General features: G+C 37.5%; 1 protein-coding gene across 3 annotated transcripts in view; it reads right to left on the reverse strand.

Moving 5' to 3' along the window:
- Positions 1 to 3,710, reverse strand: part of LCOR (ligand dependent nuclear receptor corepressor) — a 58,791-nt gene extending 55,081 nt beyond the window's left edge. For 2 of the 3 annotated variants that reach the window (XR_003398724.1, XM_026851619.1), the window contains exons 1-3: positions 3,651 to 3,710; positions 1,299 to 1,364; positions 803 to 882 (exon numbers count right to left, since the gene is read on the reverse strand). Coding sequence is in view for 2 of the 3 variants with exons in the window: in XM_026851619.1 (XP_026707420.1) it covers positions 803 to 882; positions 1,299 to 1,364; positions 3,651 to 3,675 (171 nt within the window). In the remaining variant the exon portion in view is untranslated. The remainder of the gene's footprint in view (positions 1 to 802; positions 883 to 1,298; positions 1,365 to 3,650) is intronic. The other variant, XM_026851620.1, reaches the window with a different exon arrangement.
- Positions 3,711 to 10,529: the final 6,819 nt, after the last annotated feature.

The following is a 10,529-nucleotide window of genomic DNA, read 5'->3' on the forward strand; positions in this document are numbered from 1 at the left end:
TAGCTGCAGAGGAAAGGGTGCTTTTGTTTCATTCCTAAATTGATAGAGATCCACTCTGCGTGTTATTTTACATTGTGCAGGAAGAAGTAATAGTTACAAGTTCCAGCAAATTAAGTTTTGCCAAGACAGATGAGCCTTCCTTCCTATGCTATAGAACAATAATTATTTCAACACATGGACTGAGCAACAATCACATATAGCACAGTAGTCTTTGTTTCATATACAGCTATAATCTTGTTAAGAAAACAAACTGCAAGTTTATTATCTTGGCAAAGCTGACTTGTCCACGTTTAGACTCCAGCTTGGTTATAAACAAGCACAGTACAAAATCTACAATACATATGAGCCCTTTAATAAAAGGATATGGCCCACAGGGAAAGAGATTCCAAGATACAAAACAGGACTCCAGGTTGTTAAAATGGACCACATTTCCATACTGAAGATAAGCCCAGCATATGTCTGTAGCAAACATGCACAAGGCACAGTTCGGCTCCCTTGGGAAGGGTTTCATGATCCCAACAAGATCTCTTACAAAGAACTCAAAAAACCCCAAACAAAAAACCCCAAACAGAAAGCAACTACACAGAAAAAAAGAAAAACCACTGCATCACATACTACAGAGTTGCAGAGAAGAGGCAAGTCTGTTCATTAACTTGCATTATTTTAATTCAGAAAGCCTTTTTCCGAAGGAGGGGAAAGGGGTAGGAGGTTGCAGATTTTCTGTTCAGTTAACTAGGAGCAGCAAACTCCCTCCCTTTGTCCCTCCCCTACAACTACTAGCTTCACACATCTGCATTGTTACCTTCACTTTTTCTCTTCTCAGGCAGCAGAAAAGACAATTTTCATCAAAAGACCAATCAGAAACACCTTCAGGCTCACAGTCTGTAAATCAGAGGAATAGCAAATTACTTCATATTCATAAACCGCGACACAACTGGAGCCAAAGAGAAATGCCAAATTAAATACCTGTTTCACAACATTCTTGCCTGCATTCTGAGGATGCAGGCTTCATTTCGGCCATTTTTCTAAATCCCCAGATTACCAAACTGTATACATTTTATCTATGCACAACAAATCTGTTTTTCCGAGCACTGCCAAATACACTCCCAGCTACATAAAGATGAACACACACTCATTAGTAATTTTAGCCAATATGAAACTAACTGTGAGCACTGCCTGGGGGAGGGGGAAAAAAAGAGCACAAATCACCACGGTAACACACATTTTCTAGAGGCAGAGCTGGGGCTGCTTCTGTCATTAGAAATGCAGAACAAGATACAAACATAGAGATTGAATACCTTTAAACAAACTGAGATCTTTTAATAATCCAGGTCCAAACAGGCCTTCTAGAATACTTTCAAACCCTAAAAGCAAATAAAAGAATTGTTAGCTTTCTAGATTAAGTACGTCACTGCAAGAATATTCACAATAGCAGTTCTATATTTATCTGTTCCAAGAACAGAGCTCAACGTGTTTTCTCTAAGTATTACAAGATGCATGGGTCAATTGTGATGACTGAACTACTGACAAACCATAGCACAATCTAGAGTCCACCAACTCCTGTACTTTTGTAAATAGCTAGGTTAAAAACAAAGAAAATTACAACATTGAAATAAACAATTTTGAAAACAAAATAGGAAGTTGTAAGTTCTACAATGTGAACAGGTAATTTCTATATGAAAAAAAAATTCTCTTGCTTAAGCCTCCAAACTGAAATAAGGTATGCTTTCCCAATTAAAAAGATACATTCTTCCATCTGAGTGGCATTCAGTTACTTTTCTGAATTTCAGCAAATGTTAGAATCAATGTTCCCTGAAGAGTTACAGGTTCGAGGAGCAAAAATTCAAAGGAAAGGGATTCACCAGTGCCATGCCACTAAGGAACCAGATTCCAGCCACAGATCCACATCTAAGACACAGTACAATTTACTTCAATGCCATAATTTATGCTTCACTTAAATTTAACCAATTTTAGTTTATTCCAAAAGAGGAAAAACCTTTACCAAAATTGCTGCCATTATTTGGAAATGTTAAATCAATATTACACTAAACCCCTGCTGGCAGTAAAATCTACAGAACTATTAACTACCCAATACTGTGAGAAGACAGGTTGGCAGAATGAATATGAAAAGTACAAAGACTACTTTAAGGGGGACAGACAAATTCCATCTGCTTAAAAAGATGTATTCTCAATATGACCATAAAACTCAAGACTATAACTTTTTTTCCCACATTAATACTTTTGCTATGTAGATTTAATAATGGTTTGCATATAGCTAGGGGCAGCTTCTCCTGCTTGCCTGAATCTTTGAGAGGCAGAGGAAGACATGAAAAATTAAGAATTAAGACATAAAAGTATGTTTTAAATTCACAGAAACTTGCATGGGTGAACTGGGGACAGACAACTACTTGAAATAACCCTTTTAGGAAACCAGTCAAAATCTAAACGATCACATGCTATGAAGGAAATCAGTTATTACATTGCAAAAGAGCAATGATTCTAAAATAACTCTGACTATATACAGATCTAATATCAACACTATCTTTTGGACAGCAGCCTTCAAAAGGAAAGGACAAGTAAGGTTACGATCCCTCCAGGTGCACTGGCACTAACACCTTTAGATATCAGATGGAGGACCCTACAGAATTTGCAGCCTGCAACACGACCTAGATGGCCAAAGCATTGTGAGGGCACACCACCATCCTTGATCTAATGCCTATCAGAAACTGATACTAAAAATCTAATCTCAGAAAGCACTGACTGAAGAACAAAAAAAAAGGTGAGAGTGTGACGGTGAAATAGCAATCAAGAGTAAAGAGAAATAGGGGAGAGATCAGAAAACAAGGTGAAAGAGGAAAAAAAACATCCCGTTGAACAGCACCTTGTCAGGCAGAGAAGTAGCACTGCCTCCAAAAAAAGCCAATTCAGGCTTCAGGAAGTGGCAGGAACAGTGGGAAAGGGCCGACCAACCTGACCTAGAAGAAAAATAGGAGATTCAGGGTATTGACCCATAGGTTTATAATGCTGACTCTTATGGGTAGTGACCCCTCAGAATTTGTATCCGAAATGAAACCTTAAGGAAGACAGCTAACCAATCTCATTCTTGTCTTTTTGTTTAAAAAAAAATTTTTTTTTGATATATACATATAAAAATAAAAATCAAGAGAGCTCAGAAATTTTACTCAAACTCACCACTCTTAAAATAGTAACAGCCAATGACTCATGCCCCACAGTTTGCCATGCATGCAATTGCACACTGAAGTCCCTGCCAAGTTTTACAGCTTGGATATTGTACAATCATAGTTTGCTAGCCCACTGTTCTCAGTGATGCTAATGCCACTCCATTTTTATTAATATTAAATATTGGATTTAGCAGTTGCATAGCAACAGCAGAACATCTTATGTGCAATGCTTGACATTAAAAAAGGCAAATAAGGGAAGTATGAATGTATTCAAAAATTATACTAAAGATTGGCAAAACTGCCATGAAGCTGAGCCCTATTCCCCCCCAAATGCAAAGTGCAATGCAGCAAAGACAGTATAAGCCCTGTGATGTAGTATTTGGTCTTTGGGACTCCAAAAGAGCAACTGTGTACAGTTCATCATGCATAATACATTGAAAACAAAATCTTGAAAAAGGAGCTGCCTACTTTTTATAGTATTTTTTCTCTCCATTGTCACTGCTCTTAGAAGCTTGAAAAGAACATTTCTTTTCCCACCGATTGTCCTTTTCCATTTGGCAGATGATATTTTCCTGCATTTCAAATGGAACAAAAATTAACATGGCTGCCTCTGCTAAATTCCAGTTCCTATTATTTTCATCATTTATATTTCAGTGTCTGACAATTCACAGCAGCTGAAGAGCAGGGCCAGTGGAAAAGTTGCAGGAGTAACAGAATTAAAAGAGAGAAAAAGGGATGAAGATCCACAGTTTTAGAGCTTTCTCTTAGATATGTTCCTCACAATTAAAGCAGCCATACATTTAATCCTTATAATGTTACTGATGACCTATGGAAGGAAACAGGTCTTTTGGATGTTAGTGTAAGAATTTAGAAAAAAAAAGGTTTTAGTTTTAAAATCCCACAACATTTACAAAGTGTAAAACATCTCCATCTCAGAAGGCTCTCCAGCAAGTGAAGAATTAGCAAAAAAACCCCAAACCAAAACAAAAAAAACACAAAAAAACACCCCACAACACCAAAAAAAACCCCCAGAAAGAACAAAGAAACACTTAGTACTGAAGCCAGGGTAGAATAACTTCTTAAATGCAGAAGTTGTGAAATAGTAATGTGTGTAACAATTGTTAGCTCTAAAAGTAAAGCAATATTTAACAAACATTCTCTAAAATGTCCTCTGACAAAAATAAGAATATGGATGTGCCATTTTTATGCAAAGAGTAACAAGCACAGAACTTAAAACTCTAGAGAAAAAAGTTGACAATGCAGTTTTCAGCATGGTCAAATTTCGCTGGCTTTGTCTCTGCACCTAAACAGTTTTACTTTCATCCTCCCTTCTGCAACCAAATATTTTAAGTCATGAATTCAAACTGTAATTATAGTTTGTTGATTTACAGTTTAAAGACAACAGTTTAACTTCAAGCTTTGAAAAAAAAAAAAAAATCCAGTCAGATCCTCATATCTTTTGCCTTAAAACTGAGAGCACTTGTGATGATTAAGTAGCTACCAGGCTCCTTGAGATAACACTATTATAGGTGCTGATAGTTCAAGAGAGAACTTCAGTGGCTGATGTCTAGTAATGTGAATTAGCCAAAGACACATTCTCTCCTCTAGAAAACAGGAACGAAGATCTTCAGAATGACATAGGGATGCGTTTCTGGACTGCCATTGACACAGAGCCTGGCATTTCAAACAATGCTTTTTCCCCTGTGCAGCACAGCTCAAACATACCCTTTAATACTCACTACATAATTCAGCCCTACACACATATCTAGTCAAAGCGGTGAAGCTTGTACCACTAACTAAAAGTCAAATAATTCTGAGGGTAGTAAAGAAAAAAAAGGCTACAATCCATCTTTATTATTACACAAATTGTTAAAGAACTCAAGAAAAAAAAAATCAACACAATAAGGGCCCTGATGGAGGAAAATGAAAACCAACATACAGTTATCTACTCTTCAGCCCTAATCTGTGAATACCAATTTAATTTGAATATCAATTTGTAAACGGGATCTCAATAGACTTAATAAGTACTAGCCAAGGCAGTAGTTAAATATAGTAGATATCGTAGACTAACTGCAACAGAAAATAAGACAACTGATTCATCAGCATTTATTTATAATAAACAATCAGCCTAATACATAGCAATTTGCACTTTAAAAGGACAACTTCAAAAAGCTGGAAACTGAATCAAATCAATTAAGTCAACAGTTGTGTACATCTTTTGTTTAACTTTCTTAACGATTTCAGAACTTTATACTAGAAACCCTCAAAACAATATCATGGAAAAAACACTGACCTGTTAATAATAAAAAAAAAAATAAATCAAAAAACCCCAACCACTCCCCAAAACCACCCAAACCACGATGCAACTAAGAGTGAAAGCACGAAGAAGAGACAAGAGGAGCAGGGGGATACAGAGCAGAGAACATAAATCAAAATTCAGAAATGTTACAAAGGTCAGAACGAAGAGATGTGCACACAAAGTAAGCAAAGATAAAAATCAAAAACAAGGCACATATGCATACTACCTAAAAAAAATTCTATAAGAATATGGTAGTATGTTAACAAGCATTCAATAGAACAGCATACGATCACTCAACAAAATCTGTCGAGGTGATGTTATTTAACATCCGTAAATTAACAGTCTTAAAATGCTACGGAAGTGATTTTTTTTTTCCGAGTGTTACTCAAAGAATGTTTGCAGCAGCATTTAATTCCAGAAATTCTAAGAATATTGAGAAAGTATCAATGGGCTGGGGAAAAAGAATCATCCCTTTGAAATGTCAGAACATTAAACAAGGGTTGCAACTTGGTAAAGGTTTTCAAAACCAAGGAACAGCTCAGAGGACTACTGAGGAATTAACAGCAAAAATAGTGTCAATCAACATGGGCTTACAAAAGTTATTTGACTTTTATGGAACTAAAATTTTCATTAACAGGTAACAGGTTTGTAGCAGTTTCATTAACAGTAACAGGTTTGATATATTTTTAGATTTATGTAACATTTTTGGGCTGGCACAACAAATTTTGACTAAAACCAGCCAGAAAGAAAAAAAAAAAAGAACAAGAAACACCAAAACAAACAAACAAACAAAACCAGCCAAGTAGATGTAAAACAGATTAAAAAAATCAATTAAGTGACAGCTCTTGAAATGTTGGTGTCAATAGGAAACTACTGCTAGTGAGGTACATCAGTTGCTGGGTTTTGGCCCTACGCCATTTAACATTTTAGTCAGTGACTTGGAAGAAAGCAGTCACTAAATTTTCAGGAGATACAAAGACAGGAAGAACAGTAAATAACAAAAGGCCCAGGTCACAGAGGCTGCTTGCCAAAGCAAATGCAATTAAACACTATGTCGAAAGGGAGGACAGGAGGGGAATGGAGAAAGCCACAAAACACACATCTAGGAACAGAAAAAACAACTTCTCAAAGACATACCCAGATCCAGCAGTTGAAATTGGAAGCTGACATAAGACACACTTAATTTCACTGAAAACACAAGACATGCTCCAGGACCAGACCAACACTTTCCCTACCCTAGGATACTGAAGGTGTTACTTAGGGAAGCTTGGGCTGGCCACTAACATCTATTTCCCTTGTACCTCCCCAGCACTTATATCCATCATGTTAGGAGTCTCATTAACTAGTAGGAAGCAAGAGCCACCACCATCACACCAGGTTTTTATTGGATTTCTCATGCCTAGATTTTCTGGTCAAGATTGGATATATTTATCCACAGCTATGGGATTTAAAGCAGGAATTAATTCAGAAAAATCCTACAGTCTATGTGTAACACGGGAATTCTGTCTCTTTCAGGACAAAAATCTATTAAACTTGAATGTTTCAGTTACCAGCATCTTAATAGAAAAGCAAGACCAAGCAACAAGGGAGGGGAAAAAAAGTCACAGGACAGTTATTAATATACACCAAGTCTCAGGACATGCATATAATTATAAGTTGTGAATATTATTTTATTCATGCAACAAAATAAAAGAAACTCCCATCCACCTATGATGAGAGATCTCAATCGCTGAATGGAGCCCAGTTAAGAACTCCAGCTACAAGTTAAACCAACTTTGTCTTAGCTTCCTGGGGAACAAAGAAAAAGCTGTGCATCTTCAGCAATTTTTCAAAGTTCATGCTTCCACATTCTTGTTAGTGAAACTGCACTGCTCAGGGACTTATTGCAGACATTCCTGCTCCAGAGACAACAGATGCTTTAGTAAATCCAAGGACTTTCCAGGGACCTTAAATATCAATAACTTGGTTCTGCAAGAGCAATACAGAGACAAGCATACAGAAGAAAAGAACTGAAGATGCTAAGACAGGCACCATTTAAAAGAAGAACAGGTATGACCAAGTCCTATATAGCAATACATAGCTGTTCTATAGCTTTTTTCACCAGAACAGCTTGTGTTCCCAAGACAAAATACGTGGTATCACCTGTTAAGGTCTCTAAAGAGGCCCTTGAACTCAAGAGGGGAAAAAAAAAAATCCTTTGGCCTTAGACTAATGCTTTATTTGCCACAGAACAGCATCTCCAGTAAAGAAGTTTCAACTGAAGCAATCAAGAATCCAACAAGGTACACCTTCTGTCAGCCATTTCGCTGTTACAGTAACTTACCACAGCAATAAGCCAAGAAGTCAAAAAAGGGACAAAAAAACCCTACTACAGCAGCAAACAAGCACTGCTGATAGAAGTGCTTCTGACCATCCATCCTGCAAGACTTCATTAAAATTCTGCTACTGGTCTGTAATTTTAATAAAGAAGAAGCAGCTGCAGCAGGCCATCCTCACTCTTCTCTTCAAGCATCCCTCTCAACTAAGCAATTCCTTTTCCTCTGAGAATCAAGTCTAAACACATTTTCTCTGATGCAATATCAAACTCGCAGCAAGGAATTTGAAAGTTAATGAGCTAAGTATGACAGAAAATGAGCTACGTATCTCAACTACAGTGCTGCAACGCACTTGCCTTCACAACAGCAGAGCCCTGCCAAGCCCCCTACAAGGTTGATCTCTCCCCTCTACAAAGGTGAACGGAGAGGCAAAGGAAGCAAGTTAACAGGCTGTTTTGCAGTGTGAGAAATGGAAACAGATCTCCCCATCCTATGTTAGCACTAACTAGCAGATTATCTTGCCATTTACAACTGAAAATTCACCCCCCCAAAAAAAAGAAGTAACAAGTTATAAAGCTTGTTGCCAGAGTAGAGAGTATAGCAAGGCATAATATGGACCATCTCCTGCCTCCCCTCCCGCAAGGATTATTTTTGTGCATGTGATCTGATCTCAAGAAGAGAATTACATGAAGGCATACAACCTTCTTATCTGTAATCAAAAGCCTCAGCAGCAGAATTCAAGAAAAACCAAGGACTCTCTGAAATGACTGTTTCAACACCACCTCAAGACACAGCTATTGCTCTGGCAGACTGAGCTGTAATCTTCATGTGGATTTGCGGGGGTGGGAAGATCCTACAATTTGTAGATAGTGCATCACTAATCTGGCTAGTTGTTCAAATCAGGGGTTGTGGGCTTTTGTTTTACATTTTAACTCAAGATCAGGAGGTTTATTGTATGACTATCTGGTTTTCTTCACAGTCAGTCACCACCAATGCAGAACCTGACTGGAATCTTCTCATGTAAATACTTGCATTTTATTACTTTAAAAAATAAACAAGAAATCACAGACATCACAAAATGTCAAAGAATGACAGAAGAAGAGTTTCAATAACTACCACTTTCTATGCATCCTCAAAAAGGAATGGTAGAATAAAATCTAAATTAAAAAAAAAACAACCAACAACAACAACAAAACACCCCACACAACAACATAAACCCCAAACAACAAACATACTTTAACACTAAAAACTGAAGTAGTATTTGGTTTTCAGTATCTGAATTCAGACATGGTGCTCTTATTTGTTCAGCAGGCAGCCAGGTACAACTTTCACTGAGAAGAAGCTACATCAACTAGCTAGAAAGTTTATACACAGATTAAAAGAGCCAAATAGCCTAAGAATGAAGTACTCAATAGCATGAAATATCATGGACCAGAAGTTTTTATAGAGAGACCAAATGTTTCTCAAACTTGACGCAATTTTTTTCCACATCCAACAGTATTGCATTATTTATTGCACCAAAATAAAAACCTTGTAACTCTTTCCTGTTGGAGACAACCTGTTAATTCTTCACTGCCAAGCAAAGTTAGGATGACATTCATTAACTACCAGTGTTTATCTCCATACCCCATGCTTTTCTGGCACAAGGATAAGAATTGCCTTGCAGTAGCCAGACTTGATCTGCATGGAAAATGCCTCCCACAGAAGAGAGGATTTCCAGCAGCATTGAGTCACTGCTCCATTTTATTTCTTGGCCATAGTAAAGCTTGTACCACTGATCAGCCAGAGTCAGGTGTGCTGACAGGTCAACTCACCACAAGTAGGTATAGCAGAGGCCCAAGTCAATTTGAACCATGGAGAAACCCTCTCTCTCCCCCAGAAGTTGTGTATGTGGAAGCACAGGATACCAGTGATTTCCATCCCAGCCTCAAGTGATATGTAATGGCATAGTGCAGAAGCATTGTTAGAGGTGTGGATTAAACTGCTTGAGATATTAGCCATATTTCATCCTCTGCAGCAATCCTATTTGAAGAGAGTTGCTTTCCTCTAGCCACTCAGTCCTGCCCCACATCATTCTCAGTCTGCAACAGAGCCACCTACTGAAACCAGACTAGATGCAACAATTCATCTAAAAACCAGCCCAGAAATGGATTCAACAGCTTGTGCCTACCCTTTAAACAAGGGCTGCCAGCAGAAAAAGCATCTACCGAACCACAGCTTTAATCTAGCAAACCCTTGGAGCATGACTCAGTTTCACCTCCTTGATCACAGGAGTTCAGTTATATCATCATTCATTACTGAATTAACTCATTACTGTCTTCTTTTCAGATCTCAAGTTATAAATACCCCTTTTACCACCTCTACAGAGATTTTCAAATCTATACATTAGTCTGCAAAGGGGAATGAAAATGTGATTCTACTTGGGAAACTAAATAGTTATATCATTCATCTTGAAAATCTGATGATCTTCAGCAAATAGTGTAGACCTGTGAAAGTTTTTTGAATGTTTCTTAGTTGAAAGGTGAACATACTGAGCTTACCTGTAGGCAAAAACTGCCAAGAGCCTTTTTACTGTGTTATCTGTGATTGTAAAAGTCTGATGTTAAATAAACCTCCATCATGTCATTACATAGTTTCCCCCATGAAAAGTATGCCTTCTGACTCGAGCTAGCTAATAGCATCCTAAAAAATTTTATGATATGCAAAGATACACCACTTTATTAAGTTAAGTGA

Source organism: Athene cunicularia (assembly GCF_003259725.1).
Source record: "Athene cunicularia isolate RWA chromosome 6 unlocalized genomic scaffold, athCun1 chr6_part1, whole genome shotgun sequence".
Classification (NCBI taxonomy): domain Eukaryota; kingdom Metazoa; phylum Chordata; class Aves; order Strigiformes; family Strigidae; genus Athene; species Athene cunicularia.